Source organism: Schistocerca nitens, chromosome 12 (genome assembly GCF_023898315.1).
Source record: "Schistocerca nitens isolate TAMUIC-IGC-003100 chromosome 12, iqSchNite1.1, whole genome shotgun sequence".
Classification (NCBI taxonomy): Eukaryota; Metazoa; Arthropoda; class Insecta; order Orthoptera; family Acrididae; genus Schistocerca; species Schistocerca nitens.
Window position 1 is genome coordinate 97,409,338 of NC_064625.1, and position 23,430 is coordinate 97,432,767.

The window sequence follows — 23,430 nt, forward strand, 5'->3', positions numbered from 1 at the left end:
AGAGGTGTATTCTGAAACAGTTTTCTGGAGACATCAGCAGTACCGGTATTCTATGTGATGGTCCAGGAAATCTCCTTTTTCACTTGGCTCATAGGGTACTTATGTCCAGTGAAGGCTTTCATCCAATTCTTTCCACTTTGTCTATTCTATTCTGTTCCTCCATTTTTTCCTCTGTTTGTATAGTTTTTTGTGCTTGCCTTAATATTCCATATATTCCGTTGTTTTTATTATCACTACATCCATTCCTTACATTGAGAGTAATTCTGTTGTCGAAAATTCTCACGGTCGAAAACAAAGAAGCTCATCAATATGTTTGTACTGACACTTTGAATACCACTGAAAAAGATCCTAATTTCTAGGAAAGAGTGATAATATGACAAATCTTGGTTTTTCACATATAATCCAGAGACTAAGCACAAATTTATGCATTGGAAAGGCCCAACTTACTGATAGTGGAAAAAGCTCAAATGAGCAAATCGAGATTCAAAGTGATGATGAGTGTCTTTTTTATATTCATGGAATTGTGTATCTTGCTTGTGTACTTGAAGATCAAAGTATTAACCAAGATTGCTACCTTGAAGTTCTTGCTCAACTCCATGAGAAAATTAGAATAAAATGACCCAAATTGTGGAAGAACAAGTCATGGGTTCTGCATCAAGACAACGCACCAGCACATACCACATTGTCTGTTGAGAAGTTTCTAACAAAGTGCGGTGTTCCAGTGTTAGAAACCCCATCTTATTCACCTCACCAAGCACCATGTGACTTTTACCTATTTCCTAAGACCAAATCTGCTTGAAAGAACCAGATTTCAGTCCATTGGGGCAGTGAAAGAAAAAGCAGCACATGTCCTCAAAGAGATCATAGAGGAAGACTTCACGAATGTTTCCATCAACAGAAAAATCACATGAAATGTAAGGATAGAGGGGTGGAGTATAACGACGTCTGTTCAAAAAATTCTGGAATTTTGCCCACCTTTTACTTATTGTGCATTGTCTCCTTCGAAATACTCTTCTCCAGAATTGATACACCGCTCCCAGCACTTCCACTTCCTGAAGCAGTCTCGCTACACCTCTTGTGAAGCACTGTCTGCGAATTTTCTGTTATCTCATCTATCATTGCAAATCTTCATCCTTTCAACGGGGTTTGCAACTTTGGAAATTAAAAGTCCGCAGGAGCCGGGTTTGGAGACTACAGAGGATGAGGCAGCACAGTGATGTTTTTTGGTGCAGTAGTAATGCACCAACAGGGACGAATGTGCAGGTGCCTTATCGTGTTGCAAGAGCCATGAATTGTCTCACCACGTATCAGGCCATTTTCTTTTCGCAGGAATCACAACACGTCTCGACAGTACCACCAATTAACAGTTTTTCCCTGTGGCATTAATTCATGATGAACTAATCCTTCAAAGTCAAAGAAAACTATCAGCATGGCTTTGACATTTGACCTGATCTGATGAGCTTTGGAGAACCTTTCTCAACCCATTGTGAAGACTGAACCTTGGTTTCAACGTCATAACCACAGACTTGCAGCTCGTCATGAGCTATGATTCTCTTAAGGATCACCTCATTCTCATTTGCGCAAGCTCAAAACTCATCACAGATTGCAAAGTGAAGGTTCTTCTGGTCTTGACACATGAATCGTGAGACAAGATGCTGTGTCAGGATTTCATGGCATGATCAAACTGAAATGTTACATTCTTCTTCTATCTCTCAGTCAGTCAACTTTTGATTGGCACCCACAATTTCATTGACATTACTGACATGAGTGTCGTTAGTAGACATCGAAGGGCGTCCTAAACAAGAGTCATCTTTACATCCATCTGGCCATTTTTAAACTGTGTGAACCATTCGTAACACCAAGAATGGCTTAAACACTCATCACCTTAGGCTTCCTGCATTGTTTGGCATGTCTCTGTAAAGATTTTCTTGAGTTTCACGCAAAATTTAATACAGCCACATTGCTCCTCTGACTGTACCATCTCAAAACTCACAACCTACTTAATACAATAACTAACATACATCATACAGTAACTAACATACAACAGTGAAACTTCTCGCAATTACACATTAAACACTGGCGTGTGCAGGGATGCCAACTGCATTTCGCTCCAACACACCACTGGCGTGAAATTACAGATGTTCCAGAATTTTTTGAATAGACCTAGTAATAAGGGTGAAAGTATATATATATATATATATATATATATATATATATATATATATATATATATATATATATATATATATAACAGAGGGAAACATTCCACGTGGAAAAAATATATCTAAAAAGAAAGATGATGAAACTTACCAAACAAAAGCGCTGGCAGGTCGATAGACACACAAACAAACACAAATATACACACAAAATTCAAGCTTTCGCAACAAACTGTTGCCTCATCAGGAAAGAGGGAAGGAGAGGGAAAGACGAAAGGATGTGGGTTTTAAGGGAGAGGGTAAGGAGTCATTCCAATCCCGGGAGCGGAAAGACTTACCTTAGGGGGAAAAAAGGACAGGTATACACTCGCACACACACACATATCCATCCACACATACAGACACAAGCAGACATATTTAAAGACAAAGAGTTTGGGCAGAGATGTCAGTCGAGGTGGAAGAGTAGAGGCAAAGAAGTTGTTGAGAGACAGGTGAGGTATGAGTGGCGGCAACTGGAAATTAGCGGAGATTGAGGCCTGGCGGATAACGAGAAGAGAGGATATACTGAAGGGCAAGTTCCCATCTCCGGAGTTCGGATAGGTTGGTGTTGGTGGGAAGTATCCAGATAACCCGGACGGTGTAACACTGTGCCAAGATGTGCTGGCTGTGCACCAAGGCATGTTTAGCCACCGGGTGATCATCATTACCAACAAACACTGTCTGCCTGTGTCCATTCATGCGAATGGACAGTTTGTTGCTGGTCATTCCCACATAGAATGCATCACAGTGTAGGCAGGTCAGTTGGTAAATCACGTGGGTGCTTTCACACGTAGCTCTGCCTTTGATTGTGTACACCTTCCGGGTTACAGGACTGGAGTAGGTGGTGGTGGGAGGGTGCATGGGACAGGTTTTGCACCGGGGGCGGTTACAAGGATAGGAACCAGAGGGTAGGGAAGGTGGTTTGGGGATTTCATAGGGATGAACTAACAGGTTACGAAGGTTAGGTGGACGGCGGAAAGACACTCTTGGCGGAGTGGGGAGGATTTCATGAAGGATGGATCTCATTTCAGGGCAGGATTTGAGGAAGTCGTATCCCTGCTGGAGAGCCACATTCAGAGTCTGGTCCAGTCCCGGAAAGTATCCTGTCACAAGTGGGGCACTTTTGTGGTTCTTTTGTGGGGGATTCTGGGTTTGAGGGGATGAGGAAGTGGCTCTGGTTATTTGCTTATGTACCAGGCCGGGAGGGTAGTTGCGGGATGCGAAAGCTGTTGTCAGGTTGTTGGTGTAATGTTTCAGGGATTCCGGACTGGAGCAGATTCGTTTGCCAAGAAGACCTAGGCTGTAGGGAAGGGACCGTTTGATGTGGAATGGGTGGCAGCTGTCATAATGGAGGTACTGTTGCTTGTTGGTGGGTTTGATGTGGACGGACGTGTGAAGTTGGCCATTGGACAGGTGGAGGTCAACGTCAAGGAAAGTGGCATGGGATTTGGAGTAGGACCAGGTGAATCTGATGGAACCAAAGGAGTTGAGGTTGGAGAGGAAATTCTGGAGTTCTTCTTCACTGTGAGTCCAGATCATGAAGATGTCATCAATAAATCTGTACCAAACTTTGGGTTGGCAGACCTGGGTAACCAAGAAGGCTTCCTCTAAGCGACCCATGAATAGGTTGGCGTACGAGGGGGCCATCCTGGTACCCATGGCTGTTCCCTTTAATTGTTGGTATGTCTGGCCTTCAAAAGTGAAGAAGTTGTGGGTCAGGATGAAGCTGGCTAAGGTAATGAGGAAAGAGGTTTTAGGTAGGGTGGCAGGTGATCGGCGTGAAAGGAAATGCTCCATCGCAGCGAGGCCCTGGACGTGCGGAATATTTGTGTATAAGGAAGTGGCATCAATGGTTACAAGGATGGTTTCCGGGGGTAACAGATTGGGTAAGGATTCCAGGCGTTCAAGGAAGTGGTTGGTGTCTTTGATGAAGGATGGGAGACTGCATGTAATGGGTTGAAGGTGTTGATCTACGTAGGCAGAGATACGTTCTGTGGGGGCTTGGTAACCAGCTACAATGGGGCGGCCGGGATGATTGGGTTTGTGGATTTTAGGAAGAAGGTAGAAGGTTGGGGTGCGGGGTGTCGGTGGGGTCAGGAGGTTGATGGAGTCAGGTGAAAGGTTTTGCAGGGGGCCTAAGGTTCTGAGGATTCCTTGAAGCTCCGCCTGGACATCGGGAATGGGGTTACCTTGGCAAACTTTGTATGTGGTGTTGTCTGAAAGCTGACGCAGTCCCTCAGCCACATACTCCCGACGATCAAGTACCACGGTCGTGGAACCCTTGTCCGCCGGAAGAATGACGATGGATCGGTCAGCCTTCAGATCACGGATAGCCTGGGCTTCAGCAGTGGTGATGTTGGGTGTAGGATTAAGGTTTTTTAAGAAGGATTGAGATGCAAGGCTGGAAGTCAGAAATTCCTGGAAGGTTTGGAGAGGGTGATTTTGAGGAAGAGGAGGTGGGTCCCGCTGTGACGGAGGACGGAACTGTTCCAGGCAGGGTTCAATTTGGATGGTGTCTTGGGGAGTTGGATCATTAGGAGTAGGATTAGGATCATTTTTCTTCGTGGCAAAGTGATATTTCCAGCAGAGAGTACGGGTGTAGGACAGTAAATCTTTGACGAGGGCTGTTTGGTTGAATCTGGGAGTGGGGCTGAAGGTGAGGCCTTTGGATAGGACAGAGGTTTCGGATTGGGAGAGAGGTTTGGAGGAAAGGTTAACTACTGAATTAGGGTGTTGTGGTTCCAGATTGTGTTGAAAGGAATTTTGAGGTTTTGGAGGGAGTGGAGCTGGAAGTGGGAGATTGAGTAGATGGGAGAGACTGGGTTTGTGTGCAATGAGAGGTGGTTGAGGTTTGCTGGAAAGGTTGTGAAGGGTGAGTGAGTTGCCTTTCCGGAGGTGGGAAACCAGGAGATTGGATAGTTTTTTGAGGTGGAGGGTGGCATGCTGTTCTAATTTACGGTTGGCCTGTCCTACATCCTCCTACAGGCCAACCGTAAATTAGAACAGCATGCCACCCTCCACCTCAAAAAACTATCCAATCTCCTGGTTTCCCACCCCACATGCCTTGGTGCACAGCCAGCACATCTTGGCACAGTGTTACACCGTCCGGGTTATCTGGATACTTCCCACCAACACCAACCTATCCGAACTCCGGAGATGGGAACTTGCCCTTCAGTATATCCTCTCTTCTCGTTATCCGCCAGGCCTCAATCTCCGCTAATTTCCAGTTGCCGCCACTCATACCTCACCTGTCTCTCAACAACTTCTTTGCCTCTACTCTTCCACCTCGACTGACATCTCTGCCCAAACTCTTTGTCTTTAAATATGTCTGCTTGTGTCTGTATGTGTGGATGGATATGTGTGTGTGTGCGAGTGTATACCTGTCCTTTTTTCCCCCTAAGGTAAGTCTTTCCGCTCCCGGGATTGGAATGACTCCTTACCCTCTCCCTTAAAACCCACATCCTTTCGTCTTTCCCTCTCCTTCCCTCTTTCCTGATGAGGCAACAGTTTGTTGCGAAAGCTTGAATTTTGTGTGTATATTTGTGTTTGTTTGTGTGTCTATCGACCTGCCAGCGCTTTTGTTTGGTAAGTTTCATCATCTTTCTTTTTAGATATATATATATATATATATATATATATATATATATATATATATATATATATATATATATATATATATATATATATATATATATATATTTTTTTTTTAAATAAAATGTTTCATTGCAATAGTCTCTTATTTTATAGACACACCCCATATACTTTCAGGTCAAATGCTGATTAAGGAAATAAGTTAATATTTTAGAACATCCAAAATATTGTGCTTTTCATTTGTAGATTTGAGCTATCACTCAACTTTGTATTTTCTTGCTGCCACATTTCTTCATTCTGTTACTGACGGCTGTTACCTCCGCAGAACAGCCACGGGCTACTATCCCTGTTAGATGAAGAGGGCCTGCGGACGGACGAGCAGTTCCTCAGCCGTCTATCTCAGGGGCCAGCGGGGCAACGACCCGAACTCCTGGCCACGGCTTCCAACTCCGGCAACAATCTGCCACCAAACTGCTTCAGGTGAGCTTCCTACGGAAAGTGAGGGTTGGAGTTAGCAATGGTAGAGAGATGTGTACCATGAAGTGCTAAATTTGGGCCGTTGCACAGGTACAAAAATACATGGTAGGGATCATGAGGCGTATGTGCAGTAACAAACTGTGATGCTGATGTCAGAGTGAACCCAACCAGTGCTCACAAGCCCACAATTGCCATAACATACCGTGTGGTAAATGTGTTAATGGGTGAAACTAAGTTTGTTTACAGCAGTATGAATTTTTATTAGTAACTGGCAATTGAGTACAGAGCTACGCTGTACTTATCAGTACATTGTAGAATTTTTTAGATTAAGTTTTTAAGTCAGAAATAATGTTTTGCTGCCTGATTGCCAGTTGTACTAACCACAGCAGGCATATAAGTAACTTAAGAATTAAGTTTCAGACATTTCCTAAAAATAATGAGATGAAATGAAAATGGATAAATGCTTATAACAGGCAGAATTGTGTTCAATTGAAAATGTGACCCGTACTGTGTGTTCTAGTATCCATGGACCATTACAGTATAAATACTGAAAATTTTTCACCGTCTGGCAAGATAAGTGCTTCTCAGGTAGTTCAGGCATATCCTAATGTCTTATATGCGTGAGTTAAATATATTGCAGTTAACTAGCCAGTCTGTCCCATACTCATCAGTTGACATATCATATGATGTGTAGCCCCAGTGATGGAGAAATAGTCTCCAAAACTAGTCATGCTGATAAAATTCACTTACAACTGAAGTGGATTACTCAGTACTATCAAAACAGACTGTACCCAGAATCAGATTAACTGATTCTGTAGTTTTACACCAGTTCTTCATGTTAATTAGTTAGTTTAATGATCCATGGATCATTTGCAAAATAAATTTGCAGTAATTTAGAATGATTCAGTTTACATTCACATCACAAATTAATTTTCAAATATATGGTGACCATTTTCAGTGTTTAATTTTATTTTGTTTCTTTATTTTTTTACTACAAATATGAGGTAGTAACATCATTTACCATTTCATATGTTGTTATCTGTATGCTTGCATTTATTACAACACTAGTGTCATCTGCAAAAATAGCTAATGCTGCTTGTTGTATATTAGATAGAAGATCTTTTACATATGTGAGGAAGAATAGCAGACCTAAGATTGAGCCCTGCAGAGCCCCTTACATGATTTCTCCCCAGTCAGAAGAATCTCCCCTGATTACATTGGCTGAATTATTAAGTACAACTTTCTGCTTTCTTTTGGTTAGATATGTCATTATCCATTGGCTGACTATACTGTCAGTTCCATAAAATCTTCGTGTATCTTGGAGAGTATTCTGGTTCACACAGTCAGGTTCTGTTGATAGGTCACGGATAATACTAACTGGTGTTATTTTGTTATTTAATACTTGTTCATTTTATTGAGTGAAGATGTAAATGACAGTTTCAGTACAACAGCTTTTCTGAAATCCTTACAGTGATTTATTGGGGATATTATTCTTGCTACGGGTCCTATAGTAAAATACATCATCTTCTCAAAAATTTTGGAAAATGACGTCAGTAGTGAAACAAGTTGATAGCTATTGACGTCTCTTGTATCACCTTTCTTAAAGGCGGGTTTAACAATGACATATTTCAATATCAAAGGAAAAGTGCCTTGAGCTTGTGATGCATTATGTATTTGAGACAATACATGGCTTGTTGTATGGAGGAAAATCTTTAGTGCTCTATTGAAAATAGTTTCAAAACCAGATGAGCTTTTATTTGTGAGAGAATATATAATTTTCTGAATTCTAGAAGAAGAAGTTGGTGATACATTTGTATGATTGAATTTTGTTAGAGTTGTTTTTCTAACATGCTGCTGTGATTTTTCTCTTGAACTGTTTGTAACTATAATTTCTACTATATTTAGTAAATGACTGTTAATGTATTTACTACCTATGATTCATCATTCACAGCCTTTCCATTCAATTCAGTACTGATGTCTTGTTCTAGTGGTTCTCCTGTCTCACTTCATTCTATATAGCCCTATGTCTGCTCTCAGAATTACTGATTTTTTATATCATGTGCATGTTCCCTGATTTTTAATAACTTTTCTTGGTTATTTTGAGTTGTTTTTGTAGTGTGAAATTACTGCTAGATCTTTGCTTGTTCTTGCCCCTAGATATGTTTCCCTTTTCCTTTCACAAGATACTTTAATCGCTTTAGTGATCCATAGTTTTTTACATTGCTGTTTAACATCCATTCTGATTAGCCTATGCAGATAGAGATTTTCAAATAATGATATAAAATTTATTATGGAATAGACTAAATTTTATGTCAGCATATTGTTCATTATGAACTCCATCCCCAGGATTTACTACATGGTGCATATATTGTAAGTCAAAAAAAAAAAAAAAAGGGGGGGGGGGTGACACAGTACAAAGGAATTATCTGGATGTGATGTACATGTACAGGCAAATAAATGATTTGTTGTTGTTGTTGTGGTCTTCAGTCCTGAGACTGGTTTGATGCAGCTCTACATGCTACTCTATCCTGTGCAAGCTTCTTCATCTCCCAGTACCTACTGCAACCTACATCCTTCTGAATCTGCTTAGTGTATTCATCTCTTGGTCTCCCCCTATGATTTTTACCCTCCACGATGCCCTCCAATACTAAATTGGTGATCCCTTGATGCCTCAGAACATGTCCTACCAACCGATCCCTTCTTCTGGTCAAGTTGTGCCACAAACTCCTCTTCTCCCCAATCCTATTCAGTACCTCCTCATTAGTTATGTGATCTACCCATCTAATCTTCAGCATTCTTCTGTAGCACCACATTTTGAAAGCTTCTATTCTCTTCTTGTCCAAACTATTTACCATCCATGTTTCACTTCCATACATGGCTACACTCCATACAAATACTTTCAGAAATGACTTCCTGCCACTTAAATCTATACTCGATGTTAACAAATTTCTCTTCTTCAGAAACGCTTTCCTTGCCATTGCCAGTCTACATTTTATATCCTCTCTACTTCGACCATCATCGGTTATTTTGCTCCCCAAATAGCAAAACTCCTTTACTACTTTAAGTGTCTCATTTCCTAATCTAATACCCTCAACATCACCCGACTTAATTCGACTACATTCCATTATCCTCGTTTTGCTTTTGTTGATGTTCATCTTATATCCTCCCTTCAAGACACCATCCATTCCGTTCAACTGCTCTTCCAAGTCCTTTGCTGTCTCTGACAGAATTACAATGTCATCGGCGAACCTCAAGGTTTTTATTTCTTCTCCATGGATTTTAATACCTACTCCGAATTTTTCTTTTGTTTCCTTTACTGCTTGCTCAATATACAGATTGAATAACATTGGGGAGAGGCTACAACCCTGTCTTACTCCCTTCCCAACCGCTGCTTCCCTTTCATGTCCCTCGACTCTTATAACTGCCATCTGGTTTCTGTACAAATTGTAAATAGCCTTTCGCTCCCTGTATTTTACCCCTGCCACCTTTAGAATTTGAAAGAGAGTATTCCAGTCAACATTGTCAAAAGACTTTCTCTAAGTCTACAAATGCTAGAAACGTAGGTTTGCCTTTCGTTAATCTTTCTTCTAAGGTAAGTCGTAAGGTCAGTATTGCCTCACGTGTTCCAGTATTTCTACGGAATCCAAACTGATCTTCCCCGAGGCCGGCTTCTACTAGTTTTTCCATTTGTCTGTAAAGAATTTGTGTTAGTATTTTGCAGCTGTGGCTTATTAAACTGATTGTCCGGTAATTTTCATATCTGTCAACACCTGCTTTCTTTGGGATTGGAATTATTATATTCTTCTTGAAGTCTGAGGGTATTTCACCTGTTTCATACATCTTATGATTACAATTTAGAAAAATTGGATGATTTATTTAAGAGAAAGAGCTTCACAAATTGAGTGAGTCAGTAATGTGCTGGTCCACTTCTGGCTGTTATGCAGACTTGGCACTGACTGATAGAATTGTTGGATGTCCTCCTAGGGTATATCATGCCAAATCTGTCCAGTTGGTGCAGTTGGACATAAAAATCCAGAGCTGATTGGAGCGCCCTGCCGATAACACACTAAACATTTTTAATTGGGGATAGATCTGGTGATCTTGTTGGTCAAGGTAGGGTTTGGCAAGCATTAAGAAAAGCAATAGAAACTCTCACAGTGTGAGGCCAGGCATCATCTTGCTGAAATAAAGCCATTGTGGGCTTGCCATGAAGGGAAACAAAACAGGGCATAGAATATCATGTACATACTGCTGTGCTGCCAAAAGGGTCCTGCTATGAAGTGAAATAGTGCCCCAGCCCATAACTCATGGTTTTTGGGCCATACAACAGGTTACAATCAGGTTGCTATCCTGTCGCTATCTGGTGCATTTCCAGGCACATCTTCACTGGTCGTTGGGACTAAATTTGAATTGGAACTTGTCACTGAAGACAGTTCTGTTCTAGTCAGTGAGATTCCAGGCCAAAGTTCAGTTTCAAGCCACTTATCATCATCTTTTAGTTTTTTCTGCTTTTATTGTTCAACTGTTTTCTTGCTTAAGCTTTGGTCTCATCACATATTAATCTGAACAGTGTCCTGACATATACATAGTTCATAGGCTGGCTGTGATCTCTACTTATTCAACAAATCTTCACAAACTTCACTGTAAATGTTGAAGGGAAAGATAATAGTGCCGTTATCAATTTTTTTCTAGTGCCATTCACTTTGCTTAGTCTGTTTCATAATATAAATGCATTATGCACATGTCAGTACACACCCATCATACCATTACTTTCATCACTACTTTCAGAAGCAAAGTCATTTTGAACTACTGCTTGTTGTGCTTCAGAATTTGTGCCACTGAAAGGCAAATCACTTACTTCATTACATGTTGAAAACACTTATGAGCATGCTTTTGTAAACTGTCTTCATCATCAGCACAAATTGCTCCCTTTGCCATGTTGGTTCTTTACTAAGTCTTGGTACTATGTGAAACACATGGCCTGTGCTTCATTTTAAGTACAGCACATTAAGAGCCACTTATCAGCTATAAATTGAACTTAATGCATTCGTATAGTGAAGTGTACATGTGCAAGCTCAGCTCTTCATACAATTTAAATGCTATAATAATTTTATGCCCCTACAGTTTGTTACTAATGAAACAGTAATTTACAAGGAGATTTTGCAGAAATATGTAGATGTCATCAGAAACTGGATCCAGGAAAATGGGATGTCAGTAAATGCAGAGAAGAGTCAACTGGTCATCATCTCAAATAGTGGGAGTATCGTAAGATACCAATACAGGCAGAGATCTGACAGCATCTCAGCAGACCAACAATGCCAATACCTGGGGGTGACACTGAATACGAGGAAACTACACTGGGAACTACATATAAATAACACATTAAACAAGGTGTATAAGCATTTCTGAAAAATATGATTTTTTTTAAAGTTCTATATACATTTAAGGGTTAGGAAATCTTTTGTGAACATGTATGTCTGGAGTGTAGACATGTACGGATGTGAAACATGAACAACAACTAATTGTGGCAAGAAGAGAATAGAAGCTTCTGAAATGCGATGCTACAAAACAACACTAAGCATTAGATTGGTAAATAGAGTAACTAATGAATCAAACTGAAGAAAAAAGGAATTTATGGCACAACTTATCTAAAAGAAGAGATTGGTTGATAAGAAACATCCTGAAGAGTCAAGGGATTCTCAATTGTAACATAATCTTTTCAACGGCTTTCTGCAATAAATACAACGTAATTGAGTTTCTATATGTATGCAGATTCAAAACAATAATTTCCAAAATTGGCTAATTGGAAGTTCTTTTGTTGCAATTCGTGTAGGTAGTGGAGAGTGGTCATGGCAATTATGATGATAAATAATCACTTGCACTCCCATCACTTACTATGAATACTGTTTATTCTCACAGCATATACAAAATTCGTGTAGCATAGAGCGTATACTATAGAGAACTGATCTGGCAAAGATACAGTTCTCTTGCTGTGGTAGGGCAGCGATATTATTGAGGGGTAGAGTCAGTGGTTCTACGCCCCCACACAGGCTCCACCCCACCCTCTCCCCCACAAGTGCAGAGCACGAAGCATGATGACTGGTGTATGTCTTGATGCGTTGTCCTGCTGACGATGGTAAGAGCCAACATATTTTGGTCCCCAATGTGTCTGGGTGGCTGTAAAGGGCAGTCAACCTGTGACGTCAGCAGCGGTGCCAATGGGGAGCTGGCAGTGTCCGTGAAGGTGTTGGTGGTTGGTGGTGCATTGTCCATTCTTGGTGAGGCTGTTGGTTCACCGGTGGTGGTGTCCAGGGTGTCAGCCATTGCTATATCGGTATGAAGTGCTCTGGGGCTGACTTGACCAGGTAGCCAGATGAAGAAAGAGTGGATTTCTCCTGTGTCGATTGTAGGCAGAAGGGGTATGGCGTGCTCTAATGACTTTGAGACCATGCTGTAGCCCAACTGTCTATTGTTGAATTCGGTCATAATCATGAGTAGTGAGTCCTGCAGTGTTACGGAAAAGTCTTCTGGGAGGTAGTCTCACAGGTGTAGGCCAACTGTAAATTGACCTGAGGGGCCTGGAGCTGGGGCCAGTGAAGGGTAAACACTGGGTGTGTTTGCTAAAGTCCACACGATTGTACGTGGTTCACTGACACTGTTGTCATTTTTCCAGCTTGCAGGATATCAAAAGTGTTTGGCCCTCATTTCAACACCTTGTACAGGCAACTGTACACAGGATGGAGGGTGGGTTTGACGGTGTCAATCTTGAGTGTGATGTGTGTACACGGTTGGAGGTCCTTGTGCACAAAGATGGTTGGTGTTGGTGTGGAGGTGGTTCAAAAGCACCAAAAACTTGTCGTGGTCATCTGTGATCCCAGCCAACTGCACCATGCACTCGCAGAGTGCGAACCATACTTGCAGAGAATCAATTTTTCATGTCGGCGGATGTAACGTGGTGTGTGGCCAGTGGTAATGTGCCTGGTGGCAAGGGGCCGGGACCGGTATGAGGTTGTTGTAATCATGCAAAGTACATGGTGCAGGTTTGTGAACACCGTCTGGTGGTGCTGATAGAGGCAGCAGCTGGTGTCACGGCACGGTAGTCACGGTAGGTGTGTTGGTAATGCGGGTGTCGTGACCGTTATCACAGGACGTGGTGCAGGTAACACAGCTGGTGCATTGACATAGTGCAGTACAGTGTCGTAGTGGGGTACCGAGCAATGTGGCATGGTGGATGGGTCCTGGTTGGTGACAGTCGTGGCAGATGGCACATCAGTGTAGGTCACCCAACATGGCAGCTGTTGTAGGTACTCCTTGTGTTCCCACGGTGCATGGGTTGTCATTGCAGTCAGGCTCACCATATTGATATTATGCGGTTGCGAGGTGTGAAAACTCTGTGCAGTTGCAGGTAGACACAGTGTGCCTGCTTGCTGAGTGATGTCACATGGCAGGCACGGCCCAGAGCGCAGTACGGCTATTGTCGTGGAGCAGCCTTAACAAGTGTGACATCACCTGAGTGATGTACGGTATCGTGCGGAAAGTAAAGTTCAGGCATAGGCCATGGGAAAACATGGTCTGGTACAGGAAGGCCACTTGTAGGATGGGTCTGTCTGCAATAACCCATAAATATTGGTTTTGTGCAGTGGAAGGTGGTTATATATGGTGACGATTGTTTGTCGGTCTGTCTGCAATAACCCATAAATATTGGTTTTGTGCAGTGGAAGGTGGTTATACACTCCTGGAAATTGAAATAAGAACACCGTGAATTCATTGTCCCAGGAAGGGGAAACTTTATTGACACATTCCTGGGGTCAGATACATCACATGATCACACTGACAGAACCACAGGCACATAGACACAGGCAACAGAGCATGCACAATGTCGGCACTAGTACAGTGTATATCCACCTTTCGCAGCAATGCAGGCTGCTATTCTCCCATGGAGACGATCGTAGAGATGCTGGATGTAGTCCTGTGGAACGGCTTGCCATGCCATTTCCACCTGGCGCCTCAGTTGGACCAGCGTTCGTGCTGGACGTTGGACGTGCAGACCGCGTGAGACGACGCTTCATCCAGTCCCAAACATGCTCAATGGGGGACAGATCCGGAGATCTTGCTGGCCAGGGTAGTTGACTTACACCTTCTAGAGCACGTTGGGTGGCACGGGATACATGCGGACGTGCATTGTCCTGTTGGAACAGCAAGTTCCCTTGCCGGTCTAGGAATGGTAGAACGATGGGTTCGATGACGGTTTGGATGTACCGTGCACTATTCAGTGTCCCCTCGATGATCACCAGTGGTGTACGGCCAGTGTAGGAGATCGCTCCCCACATCATGATGCCGGGTGTTGGCCCTGTGTGCCTCGGTCGTATGCAGTCCTGATTGTGGCGCTCACCTGCACGGCGCCAAACACGCATACGACCATCATTGGCACCAAGGCAGAAGCGACTCTCATCGCTGAAGACGACACCTCTCCATTCGTCCCTCCATTCACGCCTGTCGCGACACCACTGGAGGCGGGCTGCACGATGTTGGGGCGTGAGCGGAAGACGGCCTAACGGTGTGCGGGACCGTAGCCCAGCTTCATGGAGACGGTTGCGAATGGTCCTCGCCGATACCCCAGGAGCAACAGTGTCCCTAATTTGCTGGGAAGTGGCGGTGCGGTCCCCTACGGCACTGCGTAGGATCCTACGGTCTTGGCGTGCATCCGTGCGTCGCTGCGGTCCGGTCCCAGGTCGACGGGCACGTGCACCTTCCGCCGACCACTGGCGACAACATCGATGTACTGTGGAGACCTCACGCCCCACGTGTTGAGCAATTCGGCGGTACGTCCACCCGGCCTCCCGCATGCCCACTATATGCCCTCGCTCAAAGTCCGTCAACTGCACATACGGTTCACGTCCACGCTGTCACGGCATGCTACCAGTGTTAAAGACTGCGATGGAGCTCCGTATGCCACGGCAAACTGGCTGACACTGACGGCGGCGGTGCACAAATGCTGCGCAGCTAGCACTATTCGACAGCCAACACCGCGGTTCCTGGTGTGTCCGCTGTGCCGTGCGTGTGATCATTGCTTGTACAGCCCTCTCGCAGTGTCCGGAGCAAGTATGGTGGGTCTGACACACCGGTGTCAATGTGTTCTTTTTTCCATTTCCAGGAGTGTATATGGTGACGATTGTTTGTCAACAATTACAGTACTCTGTAGGGTCTCCATAATTTTGGTACATTGTACACAGAATGTCGATACACACTGAGACATTAGAATGAAAATGAGTGTGGTGTAGTTCATTAACTCTGTCACTGGTCGGTATATTAGTAGCTCTGCTTAGGTGTGAGGTGGGGATGGCAGCAGGCAGCCATTGTTCACTGTGTGTGGTTGCTGTTGGTGTAGCACAGTTAATTAAAGGAGTGGCAGGCTTCATCCCACCATCTTCACTGGGGACATCATACTTTATTTGTGATTTAGAGTGTTCGTCAGTTTGGCGAGAGGTAACGATGCCCTGGTTCGGCGGTTGTTGAAACAATGGAAACATTGTCGACCATTCAAGAACCACAGTTGCACTGGTTATATCATCTGGTAATTGGTGAGAACACAGAATAGATGCACAAATAAATCGTCTGTAGTGATGCCAGGTGATAAAGCACCGTCATGGGATGTATTCTTCGCGGTGTGGTGTTTGTATCCCACGCTGATCATCAATGTGCCAGTGTGAGTAAAGCTCAGTGTTTCATGATGCAGGTGAAAAGAAAATAACAGGATCACCACTGTAGGTAGTGGGGAGTGGGTTTGGTAATTACAACAATAAATAATCACTCACACTCTCGTCACTTACTATGAATACTCTTATTCTCACAGTGTATACACAATACATTTAGCATAGAGTGCATACTACAGAGAACTGAGACCGATGACCTCATTGTCTGGTCTCCTCCCCCCAAAAACAACTACAGAGAACTGATCTGGCAAAGATACAGTTGTTCTTGCTGTGGTAGGGCAGTGATATTATTGGGGAATGGAGCCAGTGGTTCTTCATCCCCACATTCTTGTTGTTGGGGTCTTCAGACTGAGATCTAGTTCGTTGGTCTCCATGCTACTGTATCCTGTGCAAACCTCTTCATTACTGAATAACTACTGCAACCTACAACCATTTGAACTTACTTATTGTATTTATCTCTTGATTTCCCTCAACAATTCTTAGCTGCCCACACTTCCCTCCTAAACTAAACTGATGATTCCTTGCTGTCTTAGAATGTGTCTTTCAACCAATCCTTTCTTTTGGTCAGGTTGTGCCAGACGTTTCTTTTCTTGTCAGTTCTGTTCAGCACCTCTTCATTAGTTACTCAATCTAATCATCAGCATTCTTCTGTAGCACCACATTTCAAAAGCTTTTATTCTCTTCTTGTCTGAGCTGTTTGTCATCCACATTTCATTTCCAACAGGCTACACTCCAGACATATAACTTCAGAAAACACTTCCTAACACCTAAATCTGCGTTTGATGTTATTTAAATTTATTTTCTTCAGAAATACTTTTCTTGATGTTACCAATCTGGGTTTTATAACCTCTTTACATCAGCTATCACCAGTTATTTTCCTACCCAAGTAGCAAAAATCATCAACTACTTTTACTGTTTTATTTCCTAATCTGATTTCCCTCAGCATCGCCTGATTTAATTCAACTGCATTCCATGACTTATATTTTCTTGCCAGTGTTCATCTTATATTGTTCTTCAAGTCACTGTCCATTTCATCCAATTGCTCTTCCTAGTGTGCTGTCTCTGACAGAATTACAGTGTCATCAGAAAATGTCAAAGTTTTCATTTCATTTTCAAAATTTTTCTTTGGTTTCCCTTGCTGCTTATTCAATGTACACCCCTACTGTGGGGTCAGCTGCAGCAGCCAGAGATAGTGGTCATATGTGTGTGAGTTGTGGTTGTGCAAATGTGGGTGTGTTTCTTGTTTCTGAAGAAGGACTTTTGGCTGAAAACTTAAATGTACACAGTTTCTTTGTTGTTCCTGTCTGCGACTTAGCATCTCATCTGCACAGTGGGTAGCAGCCTGTCCTTTTCATAATACTATTGTTATTCCACTCTGGACTTTCCAGTGTTTAAATTCATCATCTCCTGTGATATAAAAGGAGTGATCAAAATATACAGTGAATAATTTTATCAGGAACAAAGTAAGAAGCCTATATGGAATTTGATTTTGTCTTCTTCAAAGTCCTGTCCATGGCTAGCAAAGCACTAATCCCAACATTTAATCCATTACTGGAAGCATCCTTTTGGCAGGGCATTCAGCTTCTCTGTCATAGCCCTTTCAGTGTCAGGGATGGTGACAAAACATTTTTCTTTAAGCACAGTTTTAATTTTTAGGAAGAGCTAGAAGTTGCATGGTGCTAAATTTGGTGAGTATGGCAGATGTTGACAGACATGAATACTTTCCTCAGCCATAAACTCATGAATCAAAAATGAAATGTGGCACGGCATGTTGTCGTGATGAAGAAGGAAGCCATTGGCCTATTTTTTCTGATCTCTTTCTTTGTACATCTGTCACAGATGTTGCAGCACACCCTTGTAAAATTTGGCATTTACAGTTTTTCCCTTTGGAACAAACTCTAATGGCACTGTGCTCTCAATATCGATTTTGGATGATGTGCCTTCTTTGGCCAACGAGATTCACTTGGTTTTCCATTAGAAATTCTAAATTTTTGTCTCAGGGCTATACCCATAGGTCCAATTTCACCTCCAGTTGCAAACAGAGCTGAAAGAAGACAATCCTTCAACTCTCTGCAAACTGACAAACGATTTTCCTTCTGTTCATCACTCAAAAGTTGGGGAACAAATTTTGCACTCCTCATCTCATTTATGAATTATTGGTTAAAATGCTTTGCATGGACATGTACTAGATAGTAAGTTCTTTGGTATGCTCTTGAATAGTTATTCACCTGTTTGAATTAACCATTTTTGCCACTTTTTTATGTTTTCTTGTGTTTTTTGAGGTTAATATATGTTCTGAACATTATTTGAATTCTACCAACTCATTTCCACTTTTAAGCCTGACTGTAGCATCTGTGGACTCTGTCTGACATGTCAGTGTTATAACCTTTATCACTAATAAATTGTGTGGATATACAAAAGTAGAAACACTAGCGGGTAACATGCTACTAACTCCGTATCTGTCATTCGACTGCCGTGCCGTGACATGCGGCCAGCGCCGTTCACAGCCAGGTGGCGCTCCCACACTCGTCCGAGCTGCGGAGCGCCTCTATCGCCGTGTTCGCGTACTGACGTAGTGGCACTTTTAAATCTCGTGGCACTGTCACAACACATTTCCCCCCTTTAAAAAAAAAACTCACTCACTTCCGTGGAGACACGGACAGTGCGGAGACATCCATGGCCTCTTGGGAGGCCCCGAGAAGATCCCGCGGAGAAACACGAGAGTATGGTCGAAAATGTCCAGGACAGAAGCTTGCGCGTGGAACGCGCCTCCTGGACGAGATGATGGGGGAAAACTCCGGAGCAGCATCCATAGGTGTCATGGACCTGGGGGTGTGCCCCAGCAAGATGGGTCCCGGAGAAGGCGGCATCGCGACTAGGGCCGGTTCCGGCGTACTCGGAAGCGGTAGCGACGTCGGCTGCAGCAACACGCCCGGAAGATTGGCAGCAGCGACAGGACTGGCTTCTCGGGCTGGTGGAGACAAAAGAAGGGGCGGTGACACCGGCGTGGCCACCACTCGTGGGCGCAAATGGTCATAATGGCGAACAACCGTGCCGTCGTCCGTACGTATTTCACAAAGCCGGCGGCCGCAAAGAGCCTGGACCACCCCTGGAATCCATTTAGGGCGAGATCCATACCCCCGTGCCCACACGTCGGCGCCCACCGGGTACTTTCCCGCACTAGGGGACACAGCACAAGGCCTGACAGGGTGAAGCAGGTGCAGTAGAGTGCGCGGTTGGCGGCCATGCAAGAGTTCAGCAGGGCTGCGATCACCCAGAGGCGTGAAGCGATAAGAACTCAGAAATTGCAACAGAGCGTCATCTGTGGACAAATCACTAAGGAATTTTTTCATCTGGCTTTTGAAAGTGCGGACAAAGTGCTCGACCTCCACATTCGATTGCGGATGGAAGGGCGGTGCTGTAACATGATGAATCCCTTGTCCAGTACAAAAATCACGGAAGGCCTGCGAAGAGAACTGAGGGCCATTGTCCGTGACAATCGTGGATGGAAGACCTTGTAGCGCAATGATTTTGGACAAAGCCAGCGTCGTCGCCCCAGTGGTGGGCGACGGACATCGAACAACAAACGGAAACTTCGAGAAGGCGTCAATCAACATTAGCCAATAAGTGCCAAGGAAGGGGCTGGCAAATTCAGCGTGCACCCGTTCCCACGGCTGCGCCGGATCAGGCCACGGAGAGGGCATAGTACGAGGTGCAGCCAGTTGTTGAGCACACTGACCACACGCAGCGACCATGTGGGCGATGTCCGAATCAATACCGGGCCAATAAACGTGCCTGCAGGCCAGGGACTTAGTCCGAGAAATCCCCCAATGGCCTTCATGCAATAGTTTGAGAACATCTTTGCGAAGAGAGGCTGGCACCACGACCCGTGGAGATGCGCCATCCGTGGCCAGAAGAACAACACCCTCACGAACAGACAGACGAAGGCGCAAGGCATGGTAGTTGCGAAGGGGATCCGATGCCCGGCCCTTGGTCCTGTCCGGCCAACCCCGTTGAACAAAACCGATCACCTGACGCAGGACCGGGTCCCGCGCAGTAGCCGACGCGACCTGCGAACCTGTAAGTGGAAAACCCTCGACCGCACGACGTTCTTCCTCATCAATGTGGAAACATAGAAGTTCATCTCGATCGAAAACCGGGTCGGGGCCCATCGGCAAATGCGACAACGCGTCAGCGTTGGCGTGCTGGGCCGTGGGGCGATAGTGAATCTCATAGTGAAAACGAGACAAGTAAAAGGCCCAACGTTGCAGGCGGTGAGCTGCCTTATCTGGAAGTGACGCCGAGGGGCTGAACAGAGAGACCAGCGGCTTGTGGTCGGTGATGAGGTGAAACTTAGAACCATACAAAAAAACGCTGAACTTTTTTAGAGCATAAATGATGGTGAGCGCCTCCTTTTCGATTTGAGAGTAACGCCGTTGGGCATTGTTGAGGGTCTTGGAAGCGTAGGTGATGGGTCGTTCCGACCCATCCTCATACCGATGGGCGAGAACAGCCCCTAGGCCATACTGTGACGCATCAGTCACCAGAACCAAGTGCTGACCCGGACGGAATGTGGCAAGACAAGGCGCCGACTGCAAATGAGCCTTCAGGCGGACAAAAGCCTGCTCACACTCGTCAGACCAACAGAAAGGAACGTTTTTGCATAACAGCTGATGCAGAGGATGAGCCACTGCCGCCGCGGATGGAATGAATTGGTGATAATAAGCAACCTTGCCGAGAAACGCCTGAAGTTCTTTGACCGTAGACGGCCGGGGTAGAGCGGTAATGGTCGCAACGTGCTGTCGTAGAGGACGTATACCCTCACGGGACAAGTGGAAACCAAGATACACAATGGAGGGTTGGAAAAACTGTGACTTGTCCAGATTGCACTTCAACCCAGCTGAATGCAGGACCCGAAACAGTGAACGCAAATTGCGAAGGTGCTCCTCAGTAAAGGCCCCCGTGACAACAATGTCATCCAGGTAGTTGATGCAGCTGGGAACGGAAGCCGTGAGCTGTTCCAAAAACCTCTGAAAAATGGCTGGCGCACTAGCGACGCCAAATGGTAACTGCTGGTACTGATACAACCCACAAGGAGTGTTGATGACGAGAAATTCGTTGGAAGATGCATCCAATGGCAACTGATGGTATGCCTCCGATAAGTCAAGTTTGGAAAAGAACTGGCCCCCAGCGAGCTTGGTAAATAACTCCTCAGGACGGGGAAGAGGATAAGTGTCAATGAGGCTCTGAGCATTGACAGTGGCTTTAAAATCACTGCACATTCGCATACTACCGTTTGGTTTAGAAACCACCACGATGGGCGATGCCCATTCGCTGGAGGTAACAGGAAGGAGAATCCCTGAAGCTGTTAACCTGTCTATCTCAGCCTTGATAGGCGCACGCAACGCCATCGAAATAGGGCGTGCCCGGGAAAACTTAGGGCGAGCTGTAGGTTTAAGAGTAATGTGGGCTTCAAAATCCTTGGCCCGACCCAGACCAGCAGAGAACACGGACGAGAATTCAGAACACAACCCATCCAGTTGTTGATACGGAATATCCTCAGATATGAGGTGTACATCATCATCAATGGAGAACCCGAACAACTGGAAAGCATCATAACGGAACAGGTTTTCCGTGCCCGCATGATCCACCACATAAAACGTGAGGGGCCTAACAACAGACTTGTAGGCAGTGGAAGCATCAAACTGGCCAACGATAGGAATTTTCTGCTTATTATAAGTTCGCAGATTTCGCGTAACGGGAGACAAGGGAGGGGAGCCCAACTCCAAATACGTGCGAGAATTAATGAGAGTTACTGCAGAGCCCGTGTCCACTTGCATGCGAATGTCTTTATCCAGAACACGAACAGTAACAAACAACTTATTTGTTTGAGAAAGCACACAGTTAACATCCATGTCCGATGCCTCGTCCTTGTCGACAGGAACTTTAGGGGACTGACACACAGAAACAATGTGGCCTTTTTTCCTACATGAATTACACTTGGCCCAACGTTTTGGACACGCGGCCCTGTCATGCTGTACGAAACAACGTGGACAAGAAGGAAGTGCGGAACGAACCTGCTTCTGTGGTTGCTGTTTTCGCTGCAAGCATGGTGGCCCAACACGACGTTGTTGACGTGAGTGAACTGCCACCACATCGTTGTTCCCCTGTGATACAGGCAAATTGTCCGCGTCGAAATTGGTCTGTATAGCGCCCACATCACACCACGTGTCTATTTGCGCACCAGCAGCGTGAGACACTTCATAAGATTGAGCGGTGCTGAGAACTTCCGACAACGATGGGTTTGGCAGTTGTAAGGCACGTTGCCAAACTTCTTTATCAGGAGCAAGCCATAGAATAGCGTCCCGAACCATTGAATCAGCATAAGACTCATGATGAGCGTCCGTGACAAACTGACATTTCCTACTCAGACCGTGTAGTTCCGCCGCCCAAGCCCGGTAAGATTGATGGGGCTGTTTACGACACCGGTAGAACGCCACGTGGGCAGCAACAACGTGGGTGTGTTTTCGGTAATAGTTAGACAATAATTCACACATTTCTTGGAAGGACAGAGGGGCAGGTTCCTGCAGAGGGGCTAACTGAGATAGCAGCTGATAGATCCGTGGGGAAATCCAAGATAGAAATAACGACTTACACATAGGAGCGTCGACAACGCCGAAAGACAAGAAGTGTTGCCGCAAACGCTTCTCATAATCCTCCCAGTCTTCAGGGGCCTCGTCGTAAGGAGGGAACTGAGGCGGAGAAGAGGAAGACAGACGATGAGTAAGCGACGTCGACAATGCCTGAATAGCAGCCGTCAGCTGTGTTTGTTGTTCAATGAGCGCTTGCATAAGCTGTTCCATGTCTGCCCCGACACGAACACACAATTCCACAACGCAGGAAAAAAAATATCCGACCTCGTCGCCAAAAAGTGTTATAACCTTTATCACTAATAAATTGCGTGGATATACAAAAGTAGAAACACTAGCGGGTTACATGCTACTAACTCCGTATCTGTCATTCGACGGCCGTGCCGTGACATGCGGCCGGCGCCGTTCATAGCCAGCTGGCACTCCCGCGCTCGGCCGAGCTGCGGAGCGCCTCTATCGCTGTGTTCGCGTACTGACGTAGCGGCACTTTTAAATCTCGTGGCACTGTCACAACAGTCAGAATGTGTTCCAACTTGATGCTGCCTGTCTCAACAGATAAGGGTACCAGACAAATTAAATCAAATGGTTGTAGCATCTGCAGTTGCTGCTAAAAAAATTATTTGCTGCATTTTTTTCATTGTGCCTTGTACAAGGATGTTTACTAGGCTCTGTCTTTTTATTTACTTAATCATATACTGCTTTCACTATTTCATCTGTCTTCATCTCCCAAAGCTATCTATTTGTCTTCTTCTGTGTTCTTTTCCCCTGTTTCAATCAATCATTGCCTAATGCTCCCTTTGAAAC

The 23,430-nt window shown here is 44.7% G+C and overlaps 1 protein-coding gene across 1 annotated transcript in view; it reads left to right on the plus strand.

Annotated features, from left to right (window-relative positions):
• The window catches only part of LOC126215193 (unconventional myosin-Ib), an 890,664-nt gene that overhangs the window by 692,977 nt on the left and 174,257 nt on the right, over nt 1-23,430 (plus strand). The window contains exon 14 of the mRNA XM_049941860.1: nt 6,112-6,266. Coding sequence (XP_049797817.1) covers nt 6,112-6,266 — 155 coding nt within the window. The remainder of the gene's footprint in view (nt 1-6,111; nt 6,267-23,430) is intronic.